Source organism: Heptranchias perlo, chromosome 18 (assembly GCF_035084215.1).
Source record: "Heptranchias perlo isolate sHepPer1 chromosome 18, sHepPer1.hap1, whole genome shotgun sequence".
In the NCBI taxonomy this organism is placed as follows: Eukaryota; Metazoa; Chordata; class Chondrichthyes; order Hexanchiformes; family Hexanchidae; genus Heptranchias; species Heptranchias perlo.
This window is the reverse complement of record NC_090342.1, coordinates 1,183,243-1,209,101: the sequence shown is the minus strand read 5'-3', so window position 1 is coordinate 1,209,101 and position 25,859 is coordinate 1,183,243. Positions and strand designations below refer to the sequence as shown.

At 45.4% G+C, this 25,859-nt stretch overlaps 1 protein-coding gene across 2 annotated transcripts in view; it reads right to left on the bottom strand.

Annotated features, from left to right (window-relative positions):
• The window catches only part of cry1b (cryptochrome circadian regulator 1b), a 48,520-nt gene extending 22,892 nt beyond the window's left edge, over window positions 1–25,628 (bottom strand). Inside the window, exons 1-4 of one of the 2 annotated variants that reach the window (XM_067999191.1) lie at window positions 25,486–25,628; window positions 15,612–15,720; window positions 13,531–13,673; window positions 9,042–9,217 (exon numbers count right to left, since the gene is read on the bottom strand). In XM_067999191.1, the coding sequence (XP_067855292.1) occupies window positions 9,042–9,150 (109 nt within the window). In that variant the 5' untranslated portion in view covers window positions 9,151–9,217; window positions 13,531–13,673; window positions 15,612–15,720; window positions 25,486–25,628. Of the gene's footprint in view, window positions 1–9,041; window positions 9,218–13,530; window positions 13,674–15,611; window positions 15,721–23,951; window positions 24,257–25,485 lie in introns of those variants that run through there. The other variant, XM_067999190.1, reaches the window with a different exon arrangement.
• Window positions 25,629–25,859: the final 231 nt, after the last annotated feature.

Here is a 25,859-nt window from a genome sequence, read left to right as displayed (position 1 = left end):
GTGGTTAGACTCTCTCTTGTTGGAGATGGTCATTGCCTGGCACTTACCTGTACTGTCAGAGGTGCCATTTTTGGTAGGTGGACGTAAAAGATCCCAAAGCACTATTTCATAGAATCATAGAATGATACAGCACAGAAGGAGACCCATCGTGCCTGTGCCGGCTCTTTGAAAGAGCTATCCAATTAGTCCCACTCCCTTGATCTTTCCCCAGAGCCCTGAAAAATTTTTCACTTCAAGTATCTATCCAATTCCCTTTTGAAAGTTATTATTGAATCTGCTTCCACCGCCTTTCAGGCAGTGCATTCCAAATCAGAACAACTCGCTGTGCAAAAAAAAAGTCTCATATTGCCTCTGGTTCTTTGGTCAGTCACCTTAAATCTACGTCCTCTGGTTACCGACCTTCTGCTACTGGAAACAGTTTCTCCTTATTTACTCTGTCAAGTTCATCATTTTGAACACCTCTATCAAATCTCCTCTTAGCCTTCTCTGCTGTAAGGAGAACAACCCCAGTTTCTCCAGTCTCCCCACATAACAAGTCCCTCATCCCTGGACCCATTCTAGTAAACCTCCTCTGCACCCTCTCTAAGGCCTTCACATCCTTCGTAAAGTGCGGTGCCCAGAATTGAACACAATACTGCAGCTGAGGCCGAACCATTGTTTTATAAAGGTTTAGCATAACTTCCTTGCTTTTGTACTCTATGCCTCTATTAATAAAGCCCAGGATCCCATATGCTTTTTTAACAGCCTTCTCAACGTGTCCTGCCACCTTCAAAGATTTGTGTATGTACACCCCCAGGTGTTTCTGTTCCTGCACCCCCTCTTTAAAATTGTACCATTTAGTTTATATTGCCTCTCCTCATTCTTCCTACCAAAATGTATCACTTCACACTTCTCTGCATTAAATTTTATCTGCCATGTGTCTGCCCATTTCACCAGTCTGTCTCTGTCCTCCTGAGGTCTGTTACTATCCTCCACATTGTTCACTACATTTCCGAGTTTCGTGTCATCTGCAGACTTTGAAATTATAACCTGCACACCCAAGTCCAGGTCATTAATAAATATCAAAAAGAGCAGTGGTCCTAATACTGACCCCTGGGGAACACCTCTGTATATTTCCCTCCAGTCTAAAAAAACATCCGTTCACCACCACTCTCTGCTTTCTGTCCTCTAGTCTTTGTATCCACGTTGTCACTGTCCCTTTAATCCCATGGGCTTTAATTTTGCTAACAAGTCTATTATGTGGTACTTTGTCAAACACTTTTTGAAAGTCCATATACACATCAACCGCACTACCCTCATCAACCCTCTCCGTTACTTCATCAAAGAACTAAATCAAGTTTGTCAAACGCGATTTGCCTTTAACAAATCCGTGCTGACTTTTATTTATTAGCCCATATTTTTCCAAGTGCTGATTAATTTTGTCCCGGATTATTGTCTCTAAAAGTTTCCCCACGACTGACGTTAGGCTGACTGGCCTGTAATTGCCGGGTTTATCCCTCTCCCCTTTTTTGAATAGGGGTGTAACATTTGCAATCCTCCAATCCTCTGGCCCCACTCCCATATCCAAGGAGGATTGGAAGATTAGAATTGTAGAAATTTATGGCAGAGAAGGAGGCCATTCGGCCCATCGTGTCTGTGCCAGCTGAAAAAGAGCTATCCAGCTTAATCCCACTTTCCAGCTCCTGGTCGTAGCCCTGTAGGTTATGGCACTTCAAGTGCACATCCAAATACTTTTCAAAAGCAATGAGCGTTTCGGCCCTACGACTCTTTCGGGCAGTGAGTTCCACTGGGTGAAAAATCATCCACAACTCCCCTCTGATCCTTCTACCAATTACTTTAAATCTATGCCCCCGGTTATTGACCTCGCTGAGAAGGGAAGTAGGTCATTCCTATCCACTCTATCTAGGCCCCTCATAAAATTATACACCTCAATTAAATCACCAATCAGCCTCCTCTGTTCCAAAGAGAACAACCCCAGCCTATCCCATCTTTCCTCATAGCTACAATTCTCCAGTCCTGGCAACATCCTCGTAAATCTCTTCTGTACCATCTCTAATGCAATCACATCTTTCCAGTAAACATAGAAACACAGAAAATAGGAGCAAGAGTAGGCCATTCGGCCCTTCGGGCCTGCTCCGCCATTCAAAATGATCATGGCTGATCGTCTAACTCAGTACCCTGTTCCCGCTTTTTCCCCATATCCCTTGATCCCTTTACCATTAAGAAATATATCGATCTCCTTCTTGAATACATCTAATGACTTGGCCTCCACTGCCTTCTGTGGTAGAGAATTCCGCAGGTTCACCACCCTCTGAGTGAAGAAATTTCTCCTCACCTCGGTTCTAAATGGCATACCCCGTATCCTGAGACTGTGACCCCTGGTTCTGGACTCCCCAGCCATTGGGAACATCCTCCCTGCATCTAGTCTGTCCGGTTCTGTTAGAATTTTATATGTTTCGATGAGATCACCTCTCATTCTTCTAAACTCGAGTGAATATAGGCCTAGTCAACCCAATCTCTCCTCATACGTCAGTCCTGCCATCCCAGGAATCAGTCTGGTAAACCTTCGTTGCACTCTCTCCATGGCAAGGACATCCTTCCTCAGATAAGGAGACCAACATTGCACACAATACTCCAGATGTGGTCTCATCCAGGCCCCGTACAACTGCAGTAAGACATCCCTGTTCCTGTACTCAAATCCTCTTGCAATGAAGGCCAACATACCATTCACCTTCCTAACTGCTTGCTGTACCTGAATGCTCGCTTTCAGCGACTGGTGCACAAGGACACCCAGGTCTCGTTGCACCTCCCCTTTTCCCAATCTATCACCATTCAGATAATAATCTGCCTTTCTGTTTTTACAACCAAAGTGGATAACCTCACATTTATCCAACGTTCTACTCCATCTGCCATGTTCTTGCCCACTCACCCAACTTGTCTAAATCACATTGGAGCCTCTTTGCATCCTCCTCACAGCTCACATTCACCCCAGCTTTGTGTCGTCTGCAAACTTGGAAATGTTACATTTAGTTCCCTCAGCCAAATCATTGATATATATTGTGAATAGCTGGGGCCCAAGCACTGATCCCTGCGGTACCCGACTAGTCACTGCGTGCCACCCGGGAAAAGACCCATTTATTCCTACTCTCTGGTTCCTGTCTGTCAACCAATTCTCAATCCATGCCAGTATATTACCCCCAATCCCATGTGCTTTAATTTTGCACACTAACCTCTTGTGTGGGACCTTATCAAAAGCCTTCTGAAAATCCAAGTACACCACATCCACTGGTTCTCCCCTATCTATTCTACTAGTTACATCCTCAAAAAACTCCAGTAGATTTGTTAAGCATGATTTCCCTTTCATAAACCCATGCTGACTTTGTCCAAGTGTTCTGTTATCACATCTTTTATAATAGACTCTAGCATTTTCCCCACCACTGATGTTAGGCTAACTGGTCTGTAATGTGGTGACCAGAACTGTACACAGTACTCAAGCTGTGGCCTAACTAGTGTTTTATACAGTTCTAGCATAACGTCCCTGCTCTTATATTCTATGCCTCGGCTAATAAAGGAAAGTATCCTGTATGCCTTCTTAACCACCTTATCTACCTGTCCTGCTCCCTTCAGGGATCTGTGGACATGAGGAGAAATTTCTTCACTCGGAGGGTGGTGAACCTGTAGAATTCTTTCAAGGTTCCTCTGTTCCTCTATACTTCTCAGTATCCTCCCATTTATTGTGTATTCCCCTGCCTTGTTTGCCCTCCCCAAATGCATTACCTCACACTTCTCTGGATTGAATTCCATTTGCCACTTTTCTGCCCACCTGACCAGTCTATTGATATCTTCCTGCAGTCTACAGCTTTCCTCCTCACTATCAACCACACAGCCAATTTTTGTATCATCTGCAAACTTCTTAATCATGCCCCCTACATTTAAGTCTAAATCAGTAATATATACCACAAAACGCAAGGGACAGCCTTCCAGTCACAAAAACACCCATCGACCATCACCCTTTGCTTCCTGCCACTGAGCCAATTTTGGAACCCATGAGCTTTTAATTTTCTGACCAGTCTGCCATGTGGGACCTTGTCAAAAGCCTTTCTAAAATCCACGTGGACTACATCAAACACGCTACCCTCATCGACCCCTTATGTTACCTCCTCAAAAAATTCAATCAAGTTAGTCAGACACGACTTTCCCTTAACAAATCCATGCTGAGTGTCCTCGATTGATCCGTGCCTTTCTAAACGATGATTAATAATGTCCCTCAAAAATGTTTCCAAGATTGTGGCTATAGCTTTGGCAATTTCCACCCTTACTTCCCTCAGTAACCTAGGGTGCATCCCATCCGGACCGGGTGACTTTTCTACTTTGAGCACTGCCAACCTTTTAAGTACCTCCTCTTTGTCTATTTTTATCCTATCCAATATCACTACTACCTCCTCCTTTACTGCTACAATGGCAGCATCCTCTTCTTTCTAGTGAAGACAGATGCAAAGTATTCATTTAGTACCTCAGCTATGCCCTCTGCCTTCACAAGAAGATCTCCTTTTACTATTTTACTATTTATATGTTTATAAAAGATTTTTGGGTTCCCTTTTATGTTAGCCGTGAATATATTCTTCTAATCTCTCTTTGCCCCTCTTATTCCCCTTATTAGATCTCCTCTGTACTTTCTGTATTCAGTCTAGTTCTCTACTGTATTATGAACTCTACATTTGTCATAAGCCCCCTTTTTCTGTTTCATTTTAATCTCTATATCTTTACTTATCCAGGGAGCTCTAGCTTTGGATGCCCTTCCTTTCCTGCTCATGGGGATGTGTCTACTCTGTACCCAAACCATCTCCTCCTTGAAGGCCTCCCATTGTTCAATTACTGTTTTGCTTACCGATTTTTGATTCCAATCCACCTGGGCCAGATCCCTTTTTAACTCACTGAAATTAGCCCTCCTCCAGTTAATTATTTTTAGGTTTGATTGTTCCATGTCCTTTCCCATAACTATCCTAAACCTACTGATGTTATGATTCTATATCTTTTCCCAAAGGTAGGGGAGTCTATAACGAGGGGGCATAGATTTAAGGTGAGAGGGGAGAGATACAAAAGGGTCCAGAGGGACAATTTTTTCACTCAAAGGGTGGTGAGTGTCTGGAACGAGCTGCCAGAGGCAGTAGTAGAGGCGGGTACAATTTTGTCTTTTAAAAAGCATTTGGACAGTTACATGGGTAAGATGGGTATAGAGGGATATGGGCCAAGTACAGGAAATTGGGACTAGCTTAGTGGTATAAACTGGGCGACATGGACATGTTGGGCCGAAGGGCCTGTTTCCATGTTGTAACTTCTTCTATGATTCTATGATAACTGTTCCCCCACTGAAACATGCTCCACTTCATTCCCCAGAACTAGATCCAGCACTGCTTCCTTCCTCGGTGGGCTGGAAACACTTTGATCAAGAAAGTTCTCTTGTACAAATGTCAGGAATTCCTCCCCCTCTTTGCCCTTTACACTATTACTATCCCAGTCTATATTAGGATAAATGATGTCCCCCATTATCACTACTCTATAGTTTTTGCATCTTTCTGAAATTTGCCTGCAAGTTTGCTCCTCTATCTCCTTCCCACTCTTTTGATGAAGAGCAGGGGAGTTCTCCACAGTGTCCTGGCCAATATTTATCCCTCAACCAACACCTAAAAACATATTATCCGGTCTTTTATCACATTGCTGTTTGTGGGATCTTGCTGTGCGCAAATTAGCTACTGCGTTTCCTACATTACAACAGTGACTACACTTCAAAAAGTACTTCATTGGCTATAAAGTACCTTGCGACGTCCTGAGGTTGTGAAAGGCGCTTTGATAAATGCCAGTCTTTCTTTCTTTAAATGGATCTAATCATAGACCTGGTCACCCCAGAAATACACTTGCGCATCACCGATTTTAATCGGTACACCATTGGCGGCTATGCCATCAGCTGCCTAGGCCTTAAGCTCTGGAATTCCCTCCCTAAATGAGTACTTTGCGTTGGTCTTTACCAAGGAAGAAGATGTTGCCAGAGTCTCGGAAAGGAAGATATAGTTGAGATTCTTGATGGGCTAAAAATTGAGAAAGAGGAGGTACTAGAAAGGCTGGCTGTACTTAAAGTAGATAAGTCACCCGGTCCGGATGGGATGCATCCTAGGATACTGAGGGAAGTAAGGGGGGAAATTGTGGAGGTACTGGCCATAATCTTCCAAACATCCTTAGATATGGGGGTGGTGCCAAAGGACTAGAAAATTGCAAATGTTACACCCTCGTTCAAAAAAGGGTGGAAGGATAAACCCAGCAACTACAGGCCAGTCAGTTTAACCTCAGTGGCGGGGAAACTTTTAGAAACGATAATCTGAGGCAGAATTAACAGTCACTTGGACGAGTGTGGATTGAATAGGGAAAGCCAGCATGGATTTATTAAAGGCAAATCGTGTTTAACCAACTTGATTGAGTTTTTTGATGAGGTAACAGAGAGGGTAGATGACGGCAATGCAGTTGATGTGGTGTATATGGACTTTCAAAAAGCGTGTAATAAAGTGCCACATGATAGGCTTGTTATTAGGATTGTGGCCCATGGAATAAAGGGGACAATAGCAACATGGATACAGAATTGGCTAAATGACAGGAAACAGAGAGAAGTGGTGAATGGTTGTTTTTCGGACTGGAGGGAGGTGTACAGTGGTGTTCCCCAGGGGCCGGTGCTGGGACCACTGTTTTTCTTGATATATATTAATGACTTGGGCTTGGGAGTACAGGGCACAATTTCAAAATTTGCGAATGACACAAAACTTGGAAGAGTAGTGAACAGTGAGGAGGATAGCGATAGACTTCAAGAGGATATAGACACTCTGGTGGCATGGGCGGACACATGGCAGATGAAGTTTAACGCGGAAAAATGCGAGGTGATGCATTTCGGCAGGAAAAATGAGGAGAGGCAATATCAACTCGAGGGCACAATTCTAAAAGAGGTGGAGGAACAAAGGGATCTGGGGTGTTCGTGCATAAATCATTGAAGGTGGCAGGAAAGGGTGAGAAAGTGGTTAAAAAAGCATACGGGGTCCCCTGGGCTTTATAAATAGAGGCATAGAGTACAAAAGCAAGGAAGTCATGATGAACCTTTATTAAACACTGGTTCGGCCACAACTGGGGCATTGTGTCCATTTCTGGGCATTGCACTTTAGGAAGGAGGTGAAGGCCTTAGAGAGGGTGCAGAAAAGATTTACTGGAATGATTCCAGGGATGAGGGACTTAAATTACGTGGATAGACTGGAGAGGCTGGGATTCGACTCCTTGGAACAGAGAAGGTTGAGAGGAGATTTGATAGAGGTATTCAAAATCATGAAGGGTCTAGGCAGAGTGGATAGAAAGAAACTGTATCCATTGGTGGAAGGGTGAAGAACCAGAGGGCATAGATTTAATGTGATTGGCAAAAGAACCAAAGGTGATATGAGGAAAAACTTTTTTTTACACGGCAAGTGATTAGGATCTGGAATGCACTGCCCGAGGGGGTGGTGGAGGCAGATTCAATCATGGTCTTCAAAAGGGAACTGGATAAGTACTTGAAATGAAAAAATGTGCAGGGCTACAGGGATAGGGCTGGGCAGTGGGACTAGCTGGATTGCTCTTGCATAGAGCCGGCGCGGACTAGATGGGTCGAATGGCCTCCTTCTGTGCTGTAACCTTTCTATGATTCTATGATAAACCTCTCCACCTCTCTACTTTGCGCTCCTCCTTTAAGACAGTCCTTAAAACCAACTGTCCTAATATCTCCTTATGTAGCTCGGTATCAAATTTCGTTTCATGATCGCTCCTGTGAAGTGCCTTGGGATGTTTTACTACATTAAAGGCACTATATAAATGCAAGCTGTTGTTGTTGAAATACTCAATGAGCCCTTCTTGACTATTCAAGAACCAGAGGTACTCACTGCCTTGGACTAAATCGGACAACTAAAATTTACAGATGAAGTTTCAACTGCAATTTTCATCTTAGTGGAAATTACTTCAGTCAGTGTGACCAAATCAATGATTTAATTCTGCTAAGTTAAAGCTGCTTAAAAGGGAAGTTATTGCTTTGGAAGTCATGAAGAAGCAGTATAAGCAGTAGAGATGAATAGACAAGTGTAGAAAGAAAACACTTTAAAACTGCATGAGGAGATCGCACAATAGTCAGATCTGTCTTTTTCCTGATCTTCCATCTAGAACACTGTTGAGTGGTGAGCAAACGTTTTTACTGAGCTTCCTTTGCAAGACTGAATTGCCCTTCCCATTTTTACCATTAATAGATTATTTTTATTTGACTTTTACCTGGATTTAACTTTTTTTTACATTCCTGAGAAATTTAAACAAAAACTAGAACAGAAATAAAGAACCGTACAATGTTGCAGTACCAAATCTCTGCTGCTAGAGGGCTTAGCTATCCTAAGACAAAAAAATGGGCAACGCACCAAGTGAGTTTGGTCCACTGAACAAACTGACCACTGGTACTTGCTGTGGGTTCCTGGCACAAGATATGCAGAGCCCAGACCTGACAATAAAGCTTGTGCAAAACAAATATCAGGTACAAATTAATCTGAATATATATCTAAACAGGATACTTTGCTACAGCACAAATCAACACCATAGAGGAAACAGGAGATCAGTGGCTTGGCAACATGTCAGCATGAAGGAAATTGCAGGGGGGGGCAGGGAAGAGAATGGCCAAATGGGGGGTGAAAAGAGGGGAACCAGAAATGTAACACACTAAAGAACTACAGAAGTTTATAGCACAGGAGACCATTCAGCTCAACATGTCTACACAATGCAAAACTATTCCCAATGCCCCATTCTCTCCCCATAGCCCTGTATCTCCCTCTGCTCAAACCATTTATCCACTTTTCCCTTATAAGCTGCAATGGTGTCTGCCTCAACCAAACTTTAAATAAAAACGAAATTCTGCTCCAAACACGATTATAGTTTAATTTAAACTCTTCAGGCAATGCGAATGACCAGAAGAGAGTTTTGAAATATTTTTTGGTTCATACCTAATTCTTCCAACGATGGGACTCCATACTTGTCATCAAGGACAGGTGCTGTACATTTTCCCATGCTCTCTCCAGTGATCTTTTCTACAGGCATTTCTAGAGATTTCATTCGGTTTATAAGTGTCTGGAAACGCTTGTACGTTAGAGGTGACTGTCCACCATTTAGTTCGATGATCCTGTTAAAGAAACAAGTTCAATTGCTGATGAGACAAGGCCATGATAAATCTAGATTAAGTAAATTGCATAGACCTCTGCTCTGTACCATTAATTCATGTCAAGCACAGAGACTAATTAAAACAAATCGGTTTTTAAATCAAAGATACAATTCAAATCAACTTCCGCTATTAAAAACTTTAATTATGAAGTTTAAAAGCATAATACTTGCAGCACTACACGTTGTTCGGGGTGGAGGGGGGGTGTCATGGAAAGAGAAAGAAGAATGGGAAAGACTGGGGGGAAAAAGGTGAGGCATTTTTCTGAATGACAGCAAGTTAAAATAATGGAAGAAATCAAGCTGTGCTCTTTGTAACATCTCCTAAATACTGGCAATAGTTTTATTAATAAACGTTTGGGAACATGTCCGCTACTTTCTGAAATGAGAGGGGGCTATTCGAACTGGTTTCCAGTTATTCAAGGTGCCCCGTTTCTGTTACCAGAAACTCCAAATGAGCAATGTAAATCCTCCAGCAGCATCCAGTGTCAGGAATCAAGTGCTGCAAGTTCACAACATTACTTTTTAAAAAAAAACTTGACAAAATGATTCATTCACAAGACTTTATACAGATGTTCAGATATTATGTACATTCATCTTCTGAATACAATTTTACCACCCGTTCCTAGCATTACCTTGTTCTGAATTTGATTCTGATATATCGAAGTAATGTTGTGGTTCCACCCACCTGTATCTAGCCTGTTCCCCTGGCCTCTTCAGTCAGTTGGTAGATCTCCCAGGCTGCCACATGTACTACTTGCACAGTTTAAAACTGGCCTCATAAATGCTGTAATAGCTCCCCACCAACCCAAACATTATTCTCCATTGCTGAGCTCATCAGTGGGAGAGTGCCAAGACCAGACATTTTCTATGCTGTTTAGCTCACCAAGTTCAAACAGACAAGCCCAGCATATAAAGAACAGTCAGTGCTATTCCAGACTCTCAGTGTGGTGCGAGATCGGGCAGTCAGAGAGTACACGTCTGCAGAGTGATTCAGAGAGTAACCACAGCATTTATACATGGTTAGCTTTAAAGATAGCAAAGGTACGTTTCGCAACCTGGGAAACCACAGCTAACCAGGAGCAGTTGAGTACAGCTGAGACGAGCTACAAAATTACTTTGATATTGCAAGGTCTTACTTGCATCCTGTGTACACAACAGGCCATTTATAACTGACAACTTGAAACTGGTTCCCTTTTTCAAAAAAGTTCTTTATACAAATCAGTTGGCATGAACAGAACCTTATTTGCAAACAGCATTACCATCGCCGCATCCCCCACCATCAACATCCTGGGGGTCACCATTGACCAGAAACTTAACTGGACCAGCCATATAAATACTGTGGCTACAAGAGCAGGTCAGAGGCTGGGTATTCTGCGGCGAGTGACTCACCTCCTGACTCCCCAAAGCTTTTCCACCATCTACAAGGCACAAGTCAGGAATGTGATGGAATACTCTCCACTTGCCTGGATGAGTGCAGCTCCAACAACACGCAAGAAGCTCGACACCATCCAGGACAAAGCAGCCCACTTGATTGGTACCCCATCCACCACCCTAAACATTCACTCCCTTCACCACCGGCGCACCGTGGCTGCAGTGTGCACCATCCACAGGATGCACTGCAGCAACGCGTCAAGGCTTCATCGACAGCACCTCCCAAACCCCTGACCTCTACCACGTAGAAGGACAAGAGCAGCAGGCACATGGGAACAACACCACCTGCACGTTCCCCTCCAAGTCACACACCATCCCGACTTGGAAATATATCACCGTTCCTTCATCGTCGCTGGATCAAAATCCTGGAACTCCCTTCCTAACAGCACTGTGGGAGAACCTTCACCACACGGACTGCAGCGGTTCAAGAAGGCGGCTCACCACCACCTTCTCAAGGGCAATTAGGGATGGGCAATAAATGCTGGCCTCGCCAGCGACGCCCAGATCCCATGAACGAATTTTTAAAAATTCCTGAACCTCCCCATTAGTCACCCCACCACTGCCACTCACCCCAATCCTCATCCAATGTGATGGCTCTGTCTCACCCTCTGATGCATCTCTTTCACGGTCAGCCTCACCCAAAGCTATGCATTCATCGGTTGGCCACTTCACCATCACTCACTCACATGTCTGTTCTTTCTCCCCTTCTAGGAGAAGGGGCGCAAAATGCACGTGAGAGGGTGAAGACTGGAGGGGGGGCCACAACAAGTCGTATCCTCACAGACGCGGAGGAGGAGGCGCTGGAGATCAGCCGACGCTCGAGTGCCTGTCCGTCGGGGATGGCGAGACCGGCACCCCACAAACGTCTGGTGACACAACTTTAACATTCATCACACACAACATGAATTGATGTTAACAATGCTTGCCATGTTCAACACCTCAGTATGCTCATCGCAACATGACACATCTGTGATGATGCTTAATATTGCCGTCTGTTCTCTTACAGGCCCTTCAATGACCGCAGTGACGGCAGAGGGCGATTCCTCAGAGGAGCTCCCGGCCTCTGAGGGTTCACAGTCATGTCACAGCGAGCCATCCACCAGCGCAGATACTCACACCTCGTTGGGTCGGCACCTGGTGAGTCACCACACACAAGTGAGCAGACATTGCTGGGAGGGGCAATTGTGGAGAGTCCGTGTCGATGAGCACTCTCCTCTCCAGGCTCTGCTCAGCTGGACGCAGATGCTGAACCCCAGGGGCCATCCTTTAAAAGGGGTATGATCGAGGGACAGCAGCACATTTGCGAGGTACTGGAACAGGTGCCATGCGCACTCTCCACAATGGCGCAGAGGATGGAGGAGTTCAACTCCTGCAAGAGTGGAATGGTGGCAAAAGTATGGGAGGGAATCTCTGAGATACCGTCATAGGGACTTGAGCAAGTGTCTGAGAAAGTGTCGCAGGTAAGTGCAGGAATGTCTGCGATGGAGAGAAGGCTAGCCTCTGTTGAGCTTCAAGCACGGCTCACAAATGAGTCCATTCAGACCCTAACAATGGTCGTTCCGTCTCAGGGTGAGCAACATTTTGCCACCTTAAACAGGCAGGCAGATACTTTACAACTGGGCTTCCAAGGCCCCATATACATCCTCCAAACTGTTGTTGGTGGTAGGAGTGATGTGGGCCTGGTCCAGGAGAGGGATGATGGAAGTGGGGACGCCACTCAAAGCGCTCCCATGTCTCCCCCGTTGCCCCCCTCTCAACCAGCACCCGCAATGCTGCCTCCTCTCCAGGTGGCTGAATCTGCCCCTGCACAGGTGCAGATGGAGCAGTCTTTGGAGGGGCCCTCACGGCTCCAAAACCAGGAGGGCATAGGCCGAAAGCATCTAAGCAGTCAGGGCATGAACATGAGCAACCTGCCACTACCTCTGCTGCAGCCACAGGGGATGCACCACTTAGAAGTAGGAGGAAGAGAAAGGCGAAGGATTTGTGATCATGAAGGGGATGCGCAAGGGTGTCTGACAGAATGTCATGTTTTTCATTTATAATTGTTTTTTGTTAAAGTCACATTAAATGTTATTATTCTCACCACTACTGCCACGTCTTGCCTGTTCTTGACTGGCTTTTATGATAGGGCCCTTTCATGAGGTTTACCCTGAACGGCGACACTTAATGCCACCCATTGGGTCATTTTACAGTGGGTGTATGAGTAGTTGCAGGACTGTTTTGTGCAGAGAGGGGTGGCAAGACTTGTGATGTTACTTGTCCTCGGATGTAGTGGTGAATGCAGCCAGGGCGCCCCCCCATTCTGATGGTGTCAGTTTGAGGGGGTCTGAAAAGCTGGTAAATATGTGTGAACAGAAGAATTGTGAGTGGAAAGTAAGAATTTTCAGTGAAAACACAAAGATCTCGCAGCCAAAAGTTTGTCTGAAAGAACTGAGTGCCCGGCTGCAATAACTCACCTTTTATCCCCATCTGTCAAACAAGCATTTGAATGTCCAACTGGCTGCTGACTGAAACACATCTGGTAGAACATGGAGTGTTTCCCACAGCATGGAAAACATGCTGGCAATGTTTCAAAATCAGACCTCTGTCTCAATGTGGACAAAATTAAGTACTTCAAGTATCTAAATAACTCTTTTAACTGTCATCCCGCTGGCTTTAATTGCCGGTGGGACTTCCGCATTCGGGAGGCGCGCACACACCCAGACGCATCAGTGGGGAACCCTGAAGTCTGCGGGTTGGAGCCGGGTTCCGAACCCGCTTGGGATTTCCCCGATTTTCGGAGCCCCCAACGCACCCGCTACTTCATTCCAAAATCAAGCCCTTGGAGACAATTCAAAAACTTACTTGTCCAGATCATACAAAGTGTGTGAAATCCGCACTATCACTTCTACTCCTGCCTCGCTGGCCAGCTTCGTGATAGCTGCATCTCGCTCCTTGCCAAAGGGCTCAGAATCATATTCAAAGGAAAGACGGGAGATATTCCATTCCTAGAGTAAATTTAGAGAATAACCAAAAAAACTTTAATTTGACATTTTTAAATATATCTTTACTTCCCCAAATCATGAGACTTGGGAATTTAGAGCCTATAAAATCATAAATGGTGCCAATGGACAGGATACATCCACGATTCCCACATGAATTCTTTGTTGTGAAGGGATGCAGAGTAGAGATTAAGAAATTCACAAGAGTTAGAAAAAAAGGGAGCACAATCCTCCCAGGCTACTATAGCGTGTGCCTCCTAGTAATTGATCACAGCGAAACCCTTAGAGGGTTGGGAACGAGTCGTTCCATCCATCCACCCTCCCAGGCATCAGTCATTAGCACAAACCTACAGAAAATGGAAAGGAGGGGATAAAATACACTAAAACTAATGTAAAAATAGTGGCCCAGAATTTGCTATAGCAGGGCAAAGAATGGTGCCCGCCATTAGTTAGACTTGCCCTTGCCCGTTTAATCTCGATGATATTTTGCCCGGCAAGTTGCCGAGGGTGGGAGATGGAAACGGTGCTGCTCCCTCTACAGGGCATCTGGGACCTGAGTGAACAGGGCAAGCAACTGGGTATCTCCTTAACCAATCAGATTGAAGGATTGTGAGATTAACAGCGCAAGGACTGAGAAGGAAGCGTAAATTAGAATGAGTGAATTCAAGGTCAAATCAGGTACAGAAAGAGAAATAAAGAGAAGGAAAGATTGGATTTAGAGAGAGAGAGAGAGAGAGCGCGAGAGAGAGAGAAAAAAAAAGACAGAAAGGTAAAATTTTAAAAATGTTATTACATTTTTCTTAAAATCGCCAACAACTAAAAGCTGAAGGGATGAGACTCCACATTTCTAATGGTTGCTTTTCAGTGCCAGAGAGTTTGATTGGCAGTAATCATCACTTATCACATCATTAAAAGGGTTCTTAGACTGAAATGGACAAGACTTAACTTTCTGTGGCGAATTTAGTTTGTATCTACCGTGAAAATACAGCAACTTCATGCCGTTCAATGCATTTTAATGGTGAGGTAGACAGTGACTTTTGGATTTCTGTGCATCTGCCCCTCGCCTGAAGTTGCTGTGCATTTGCGCATAAATAATAACGAGCGCCATTAGCCTCACCATTATTTTGACAGCAAATTCTGGGCCATCAAGACGAAGATCATATATAAAAGCTAACCTGCGCCTGGATAATATTTTCAAAACATTACTCAAATTAGTGCAACAGTAAATAATCATGTGCCAATTTCTCAATTTGCTGTTTAACAAAACCAGATGCCATTTATAAAAGATCCACCTGGCGGCAGCAGTAAAGATATATCTATATATATATGTATCTATACACACACTGTAGCAATAATACATATATGATCCATGAATGCACCAATGTGTTTGCAAGGACTGTAAAACTCCTTTAATTCATACCAGGTGTAAGATGTCTATTACAAAGCCTCCTTCACAGTAGATTGCATTAATGTACTACAACACAATTTTTCAATTGAAACGTACACTTCTGGAAGATATTTTTCAGTATCATTAACTGTTGTCCCTCTGGAAATGAAGCTTCAGATTTCTCCTGTAATTGGTTTGTATTTGTTTCTTTGATGGGACATACAGAGATGTCCACAGTAAGTGACTGAAGTTGATCAGCTTCCTCTATTGAAGAAAACAATCTCATAGCTTGAAGGTGACCATTCAGAGCTGGATGGTAAAAGTTATTTGCACAATTTGGAATTTATTTGGTCAGTTTGAGATGCCTCAAGCATTAGTGCCATTTTTCTATGGATGGTTCCATAAAGATCATAAAAGTAACGTAAAGATATTGTGCAACCTTTATACTTGTGCTGGAGATACTGAATTGCATGCTCCTTGTACACTGTATATTCTTACAAGATTATGCAACATTTCAATCCTTTCACAATAGGAAATAAAAAAGTAAAACCACACACCTTAAACAATCTGGGAAAGACATCAGCTGGTTGCCCACGAATAACAAACAAGCGGGAGTTTAACTTCCGCAAATTGGTATCAAGATCTTCAAGACACTGTAACAGGAATCTGGAGAGCAGAAAGGAAAAATAAACAGCAATGTTAATTCAGTACATACCATTAAGGGCATAGGAACTACCGGTAAACAAAAGAAACCATGGAACACTGTCTTTACACAATATTTGAAACGAGTATTCCCTCCTGCCACATGCAGGTTATAAATCATGGAATCATTCATGTTTGGTTTTCAACCCTAGCTAGATCTTCATATGGTGTTGATTGCTGTTCCGACAGGACACAAAAACCCTCCAATGGAATGTGAAACAACTTTTGGAATGTTGTGTTTAGGTAAAAATCTAGATGGACCATAGCATACAATGCAATGGCTGCTAAGGTATAAAACAGTATACGTGATTTAGAACAACAGTCAATTGACCAATTCAATAATCAATGGGATAAAAGTCACATCCAGATTTGGAACATTTGTTCTGTATTCCACGATTTTGGCCCATCAATGAGCTGTAACACACCAAATCGTATATCATCCCACACTCCATAAGGATCTTAATCACAGCCACATTGCAGTGGACAGGTATCAAGCAAAATCACAGGGATAGAAACTAGAAAACGGGGATAGTTTTATGATGTTTTATAAATACATAAAGAGCAAGAGAATAACTAAGGAAAGAGGAGGGCCTTTTAGAAACCAAAGAGGTAACCTGTGTGTGGAGGCTGAAGATATGGGTACGGTGCTAAATGAATACATTGCGTCTGTCTTCACGAAAGAGGGGGACGATGCAGATATTGTAATTAAGGAGGAAGGGTGTGAAATATTGGATGTGATAAATATAGTGAGAGAGGAAGTATTAAAGGGTTTATCATCTTTGAAAGTAGATAAATCACCAGACCCAGATGAAATGTATCCCAGGCTGTAATGAGAAGCAAGGGAGGAAATAGCAGAGGCTCTGATCATCATTTTCCAATCCTCCCTGGTACCAGACATGGTGCCGCAGGATTGGAGGACGGCTAACGTTGTACCGTTGTTTAAAAAGGGAGAAAGAGATAGACCGAGTAATTATAAGCCAGTCAGTCTAACCAGAAAGCCGATAAATCCCCAGGACCTGATAATCTGCATCCCAGATTACTAAAAGAGGGAGAGAAAACAGGGAACTACACACCGGTTAGCCTAACATCAGTAGTAGGGAAAATGCTAGAGTCGATTATGAAGGATGTGATAACAGGACACTTAGAAAATATCAACGGGATTAGACAAGGTCAACGTGGATTTATGAAAGGGAAATCATGTTTGACAAACCTACTGGGGTTTTTTTGAGGACATAACTGGTAGAATAGAAAAGGGAGAACCAGTGGATGTGGTTTATTTAGATTTTCAGAAGGCTTTTGATAAAGTCCCACATAAGAAGTTAGTGTGCAAAATTAAAGCACATGGGATTGGGGGTAATATTTTGGCATGGATTGAAAATTGGTTAACAGACAGGAAACAGAGTAGGAATAAATGGGTCTTTATCCAGGTGTCAGGCAGTGACTAGTGGGGTACCGCAGGGATCAGTGCTTGGGCCCCAGCTATTTACAATATGTATTTATGATTTGGATGAGGGAACCAAATGTAATATTTCCAAGTTTGCCGACGACACAAAACTAGGTGAGATCGTGAGTTGTGAGGAGGATGCAAAGAGGCTTCAAGGCGATTTAGACAAGTTGAGTGAGTGGGCAAATACATGGCAGATGCAGTATAATGTGGATAAATGTGAAGATATCCACTTCGGAAGAAAAAACAGAAAGGCAGAGTATTATTTAAATGGTGATAGATTGGGGAATGTTGATGTACAAAGATGACCTAGGTGTCACTGAAAGCAAACATGCAGGTGCAGCAAGCAGTTAGGAAGGCAAATGGTATGCTGGCCTTCATTGCAAGAGGATGAGAGTATAGGAGCAAGGATGTCCTACTGCAATTAGACAGGGCCTTGGTGAGACCACACCTGGAGTATTGTGTGCAGTTTTGGTCTCCTTACCTAAGAAAGGATATACTTGCCATAGAGGGAGTGCAGCGAAGGTTCACCAGACTAATTCCTGGGATGGCAGGACTGTCGTATGAGGAGAGATTGGGTCGACTCGGCCTGTACTTCCCTCAAGTTTAGAAGAATGAGAGGGGATCTCATTGAAACATATAAAATTCTGACAGGGCTAGACAGACTGGATGCAGGGAGGATGTTTGCCCTGGCTAGGGGGTTCAGAACGAGGGGTCAGAGTCTCAGGATATGGGGTAGGACATTTAGGACTGAGATGAGGACAAATTTCTTCACTCAGATGGTGGTGAACCTGTGGAATTTTCTACCACAGAAGGCTGTGGAGGCCATGTCACTGAATATATTTCAGAAGGAGCTAGATAGATTTCTAGACACAAAAGACATCAAGGGGTATGAGGAGAGAGCGGGAATATGGTATTGAGATCGAGGATAAGCCATGATCATATTGAATGACGGAGCAGGCTCAAAGGGCCTAATGGCCTACTCCTGCTCCTATTTTCTATGATTCTATGTTTCTACCTCGGTGGTGGGCAAATTATTGGAATCAATTCTGAGGGACAGCAAAAATCGTCATTTAGAAAGGCACGGGTTAATCAAGGACAGTCAGCATGGATTTGCTAAAGGAAGGTCGAGTCTGACTAGCTTGATTGAATTTTTTGAGGCGGTAACAAGGAGGGTCAATGAGGGTAATGTGTTTGATGTAGTTGATAGGCTTTTGGCAAGGTCCCACATGGCAGACTGGTCAAAAAAGTAAAAGCCCATGGGGTCCAAGGGAAAGTGGCAAGTTGGATCCAAAATTGGCTCAGTGGCAGGAAGCAAAGGGTAATGGTTGACAGCTATTTTTGTGACTGGAAGGCTGTTTCCAGTGGGGTTCCGCAAGGCTCAGTCCCTTGCTTTTTGTGGATATATTAATGATTTGGACTTGAATGTGGGGGGCTTGATCAAGAAGTTGGCAGATGATACAAAAATTGGCCATGTGGTTGATGATGAGGAGGAAACTGTAGACTGCAGGAAGATATCAATGGACTGGTCAGGTGGGCAGAAAAGTGGCAAATGGAATCCAATCCAAAGACGTGTGAGGTAATGCATTTGGGGAGGGCAAACAAGGCAAGGGAATACACAATAAATGGGAGGATACTGAAAGGTGTAGAGGAAGAGAGGGACCTTGGAGTGCATGTCCACAGATCCCTAAAGGTAGCAGGACAGGTAGATAAGGTGGTTAAAAAGGCATACGGGATACTTTCCTTTATTAGCCGAGGCACAGAATATAAGAGCAGGGAGGTTATGCTAGAACTGTATAAAACATTGGTTAGGTCACAGCTTGAGTACTGTACACAGTCCTGGTCACATTACAGGAAAGATGTGATTGCACTGGAGAGGGTACAGAGGAGATTTATGAGGATGTTGCCAGGGCTGGAGAATTTTAGCAATGAGAAAAGATTGGATAGGCTGGGGTTGTTTTCTTTGGGACAAAGGAGGCTGAGGGGTGATTTAATTGAGTGTATAAAATTATGACTGGACTAGCTAGAGTGGATAGGGAGGACCTATTTCCTTTAGCAGAGGGGTCAGTGACCAGGGGGCATAGATTTAAAACATAGGAAGATTAGAGGGGAGCTGAGGAGAATTTTTTTCACCCAGAGGGTGGTGGGGGTCTGGAACTCACTGCTTGAAAGGGTGGTAGAGGCAGAAACCCTCAACTCATTTAAAAAGTACTTGGATGGGCACTTGAAGTGCCGTAACCTACAGGTCTATGGACCAAGTGCTGGAAAGTGGGATTAAGCTAGATAGCTCTTTTTCGGCCGGCAAGGACACGATGGGCCGAATGGCCTCCTTCCGTTCCGTAACTTTCTATGATTCTAAGACAGACCACCCCTCCGCATTCCATGAATTCCTGGAAGCTTGCCGTTAAGATCAACCATGGAAGTCAATCTCCAGAACAAGAATGGTGTAGAATTAAAACAAAAAACAAAATACTGGTGATCTGAAACAAAAACAGAAAGGGATGGAAACACTCAGGTCAGGCAGCATCTGTGGAGATAGAAAGAGGCCAGGTTAATGTTTCACATCAATGACCTTCCGTCAGGATTGAAAGGTCATCAACCTGAAATGTTAACCCGTCCCCTATCTCTCCAAAAAAGGAGGTAAACCAGGTAACCAAAGGTCAGTCAGCTGAATGTCGGTGGTAGGGAAACTTCTGGAGACCATAACTGGGGACACAACTAATTGTCACGTGGACAAACATGGGTTAACAATGAAGGCCAACATGGATTCATTAAAGGCAAATCCTGTCTGACAAACTTAATTGAGCTCTTCAATGAAATAACAGAGAGGGCTGATGAGGGTAGTGTGGTTGATGCTGTGTATATGGACTTTCAGAAGACATTTGATAAACTGCCACATAATAAACTGGTTAGCAATATTGAAGCCCATGGAATTAAAGGGGCAGTGGCAGCATGGATATGAAACTAGATAAGAGACATAAAGCAGAGAGTAGTGGTGAACAGTTGTTTTTCAGACTGGAGGGAAGTATACAGTGGTGTTCCCCAGGGGTCGGTATTAGAACCACTGCTCTTTTTGATATATATTAGTGACCTGGACTTCAGCATAGGGGACTTAATTTCAAAGTTTGCAGAAAACACAAAGCTTGGAAATTTAGTAAACAGTGAGGAGGATTGCAGCAGACTTCAGAAAGACATAGGCAGACTGGTGAAATGGGCAGACCCATGGTAGATGAAATTTAACGCAGAGAAGTGTGAAGTTATGCATTTCGAAGGAAAATTGAGGAGGCGCAGTATAAACTAAATAGTACAACTTTAAAGGGGCTGTAGGAACAGAGAGACCTAGAGGTTCACGTACACAAATCTTCGAAGGTGACAGGACAAGTTGAGAAGGCTGTTAAAAAAGCATATGGGATCCTGGGCTTTATTAATAGAGGCATAGAGTACAAAAGCAAGGAAGTTATGTTAGACCTGAATTATGTCCAATTCTGGGCACCACGCTGCAGGAAAGTGACATGGACTTGGAGAGGGTGCAGAGCAGATTTACTAGAATGGTACCAGGGATGAGAGACTTCAATTATGTGGAGAGACTGGAATTGTTCTCCTTACAGCATAGAAGGTAAAGGGGAGATTTAATAGAGACGTTCAAAATTATATGGGGTTTTGATAGAGTAGGTAGGCAAAAACTGTTTCCAGTGGCAGGAGGGTCGGTAACCAGAGGACACAGATTTAAGGTAATTGGCAAAAGAACCAGGGGGGAGATGAGAAGAATTTATTTTATGCAATGAGTAGTTATGATCTGGAAGGGCAGTGGAAGCAGATTCAATAATAACTTTCAAAAGGGAATTGGATAAATGCTTTATGGGGAAAAATTTACAGGGCTATGGGGAAAGAACGGTGGAGTGGGACTAATTAGAAAGAAACATATAAAATAGGAGCAGAAATAGGCCATTCAGCCCTTCGAGCCTGCTCCGTCATTCAACATGATCATGGCTGATCCTCTATCTCAATACCATATTCCCGCTCTCTCCCCATACCCATTGATGCCTTTTGTATCCAGAAATCTATCTAGCTCCTACTTAAATATATTCAGTGACTTGGCCTCCACAGCTTTCTATGGTAGAGAATTCCACAGGTTCACCACCCTCTGAGTGAAGAAATTTCTCCTCATCTCATTCCTAATGTCCTACCCCGTATCCTGAGACTGTGACCCCTCGTTTCAGAGCTGGCACGGGCTCGATAGGCCGTATGTGCTGTATGATTCTATGACCCACAAATGCTGCCTGGCCTGCTGAGAGTTTGCAGGATGCTCCAGTATGTCAGTGCAGCATTTACTTCAAAACAGCTTGTCTGAAACCAGATGGTGTCACCGAGCATTAATATAAGAACATAAGAAATAGGAGCAGGAATAAGCCATATGCCCCCTCGAGCCTGCTCCGCCATTCAATCAGATCATGGCTGATCTTCAACCTCAACTCCACTTTCCTGCCCGATCCCCATATCCCTTGATTCTCCTAGAGTCCAAAAATCTTTCGAACTCAGCACTGAATATACTCAATGACACAGCTTCCACAGCCCTCTGGGGTAGAGAATTCCAAAGATTCACAACCCTCTGAGTGAAGAAATTCCTCCTCATCTCAGTCTTAAATCTCTTATTCTGAGACTATGCCCCCTAGTTTTAGACTCTCTAGCCAAGGGAAACAACCTCTCAGCATCTACCCTGTCAAGCCCCCTCAGAATATTATATGCTTCAGTGAGATCACCTCTCATTCTTCTAAATTCCAATTGTAAACAATTTTACAACACCAAGTTATAGTCCAGCAATTTTATTTTAAATTCACAAGCTTTCGGAGGCTACCTCCTTCCTCAGGTGAACGATGTGAAAATCCAAATGAGACTGGAATTGTTCTCCTTAAGCATAGAAGGTAAAGGGGAGATTTAATAGAGACGTTCAAAATTATATGGGGTTTTGATAGAGTAGGTAGGCAAAAACTGTTTCCAGTGGCAGGAGGGTCGGTAACCAGAGGACACAGATTTAAGGTAATTGGCAAAAGAACCAGGGGGGAATCAAACAGCTGAGGCCCAAGCACCGATCCTTGTTGCACCCCGCTAGTTACAACCTGAAAATGACCCTTTTATCCCTACTCTTTGTTTTCTGTCCGTTAACCAATCCTCTATCCATGCTAATATATTACCCCCAACCCCATGAGACCATATCTTGTGTAACAAACTTTTGTGTGGCACCTTATCAAATGCCTTTTGAAAATTCAAATATACTACACCCACTGGTTCCCTTTTATCTACCCTGCTAGTACTTTCTCAAAAAACTCTTAATAAATTTGTCAAACACAATTTCCATTTTATAAAACCATGTTGACTCTGCCTGATCATATTGTGATGTTCTAAGTGCTCTGTTACCACTTCCTTAATAATGGATTCCAGCATTTTCCCAACAACTGATGTCAGGCTAACTGGCCTGTAGTTCCCTGTTTTCTCTCTCCCTCCTTTCTTGAATAGCGGGGTTACATTTGCTACTTCTAATCCGCTGGGACCTTTCTAGAACCTAAGGAATTTTGGAAGATTACAACCAATGTATCCACTATCTCTGCAGCCACCTCTTTTAGAATCCTCAGATGTAGGCCATCAGGTCCAGGGGATTTGTTGGCTTTTAGTCCCATTAGTTTCTCCAGTACTTGTTCTCTTCTGATATTAATTACTTTAAGTTCCTCACTCTCATTAGCCCCTTGGTTCCCCACTATTTCTGGTAAGCTTTGTGTCTTCTACTGTGAAGACAGATACAAAATATTTGTATAACTTCTCTGCCATTTCCTTATTCACCGTTATAATTTCTCCTGTCTCAGCCTCGAAAGGACCAATGTTTACTTTTGCTACTCTCTTCCTTTTTACAGACTTGTAGAAGCTCTTACAATCCGTTTTTATATTTCTTGTTAGTTTACTTTCATATTCTATTTTCTCCCTTTTTTGGTCATTTTTGCTGGTTTCCAAAACACTCTCAATCCTCAAGCTTACTACTCTTCTTGGCAACATTGTAGGCCTCTTCTTTTAATCTAATACTATCCTTAACTTCTTTAGTTAGCCACAGGTGGATCACTTTTCCCCTGGAGTTTTTATATTTCTTGTTAGTTTACTTTCATATTCTATGACTGTTAAACTCTCAGTCCCTTCCTGCCACACTCTGCTTATCTTTACCCAAATCACTACAGTTCTATGGCCTTGACTTTTCTCTTTAGATTTATAATTTTCACCCCTCCCCTTTAGTTTAAAGTCCTATTCACAGCCCTGGTTATTCCCTTCGCCAGGACGCTGGTCCCAGCCCAGTTTAAGTGCTGGCGCATCGAATGGCTCCGGGTGATGAGCCAACGGAACAGCTCCGTCTTTCCCCAGTCCGGGTGCCAGGGCCCCATGAATGGAGACCCCGGCCTCCCACATCGCTCTTCCGGCCACGCGTTTAACTTGCTCATCCGTTTAGAATCAGAGAAAGTTATGGCCAAAGGAGGCGGCTATTTGGCCCATCGTGCCTGCACAGGCTGACAGCTCAGGACGGTAGAGAGGCGGCTCCGGGGACTCCGGCACCAACAGGCCGAGGCCCAGCGCCCCGGGCCCACGTGCACAGCCCCAGCCAATCACAGGTCAGGAGCGGAAAGGGGGGGGGGCCGTCTCCGCGGCAACGCGTCGCCAGCGGACTACGTCATCGCTCCTGCCGTTACCAGGGCAACCAGAGTTTGCTCCTCACCGCCACCTGTTGACGCCCACGCTGGAGGAGCCGGCGAACCACGGGTCGATGATGTAGAGGCAGCGGACGGTGTCGGCTCCCCGCACCGTCTCCAGCAGGGCCGGGTTATCATGGAGCCGGAGGCCCTTCCGAAACCAGTGGATCGAGTTACCGCCCATGAGCCCGTCAGAGTCCCCGCGAACGCGGGCTCTTTCACCGGGGCGGCGCCAGACTCCTCCCCGCCCGCGATTCAAATCCGTTAAACTGTCGACCGGTCAAAAATTCAAAACTGCAGCCGCCCCGCGCTCGCTAAACCGTCGCCGGCACTCATACCACGTGACCCCGCGGCGAGCGAGCCTCGCCATTGGTCAGCCGGAGACACGTGACCGCCTCCTCGTGGGAGCCATTACTGGACGGCTGGGGTTAATGGCGCGTGTGCTTGGACACCCCCCCCCCCCCCCCCCCCATCATCCTTCTCCCGGACCCCCCTTCACCCCTCTCCCGGACCCCCATCACCTTCCCCCGACCCCCCCTCCCCACCACCTTCACCCCTCTCCCGGACCCCCCTTCACCCCTCTCCCGGACCCCCCTTCACCATCCCCCTCTCCCGGACCCCCCATCACCCCTCTCCCGGACCCCCCATCACCCCTCTCCCGGACCCCCCATCACCCCTCTCCCGGACCCCCCATCACCCCTCTCCCGGACCCCCCATCACCCCTCTCCCGGACCCCCCATCACCCCTCTCCCGGACCCCCCATCACCCCTCTCCCGGACCCCCCATCACCATCCCCCTCTCCCGGACCCCCCATCACCCCTCTCCTGGACCCCCATCACCTTCCCCCTTTCCCGGACCCCCCCTCCCCACCACCTTCACCCCTTTCCCGGACCCCCCTTCACCTTCCCCCTTTCCCGGACCCCCCCTCACCACCACCTTCTCCCTTCATCCCCCCTTCACCTTCACACCTCTCCCGGACCCCCCCTCACCACCAACTTCCCCTTCACTCGCCCTGGACCCCCCCCCTCCCACCTTTATCCCTCCCCCGGACCCCCCTTTCTCACTCCTCCCCCTGCCTTGGAATCCTCCCATCACCCCTCCCCCTGCCTTTTCACCCCCTCCCCCCGCCCCAGAACACACCTTTCAACCCTCGCGCTGCCTGGAACCCCCCTTTTCATCCCTCCCCCCGCCCCGGACCCTTCACACCTGCCCTGAATCCCCTTCTCCCGCCCCAGAACACACCTTTCAACCCTCGCACCGCCCCGGACCCCTCCCCCTTCACCCCGCCCCGGACCCCTCCTCCCGCCTTCACCCCGCCCCGGACCCCTCCTCCCGCCTTCACCCTTGCCTGGACCCTCATTCACCCCTCCCCCCACCTCCCGCCTTCACTTCACCCCTCCCCCAGCCCTCTTCTCCCTCCCCCTTCTCCCTCACCCAGCCCCACTTCTCCCTCCCCCCTCGCCCACTTCTCCCTCCCCCCTCGCCCACTTCTCCAGCCCCTTCCTCCCCCCTCGCTGTCCGGCTGACAATAACGGCGGTGCCTGAACCTCAGCCCCGCACCTGATTGGCCGCTGGTAAAGTCCCCGGATCGGCAGGGGGCCTGGAGCCGGAAGTGCACCGAGTCCTCGCTCAACAACAAAAGCAAAATAGTGCGGCTGCTGGAGAAGCTCAGCAAGTGAGGCAGCATCTGTGGAGAAAGAAACAGAGTTAATGTTTCAGGTCCAAGACCTTTCGTCAGAACTGGAAGAAGTTGAAGATTAAACAGTTTTTGAGCAAGTACAGAGTCCGGGAAAGGGGGGAGGAAAAAAGAGGTGGTCTGTGATAGGGTGGAGGGCAGGAGTGATTAAATGACAAAAGGGATGATGGTGTAAGGCAAGAAGGGTGGGAATGGGATAAGGAAAGAAACAAAAGATGGGTCTGGATTAGCTGTAAAT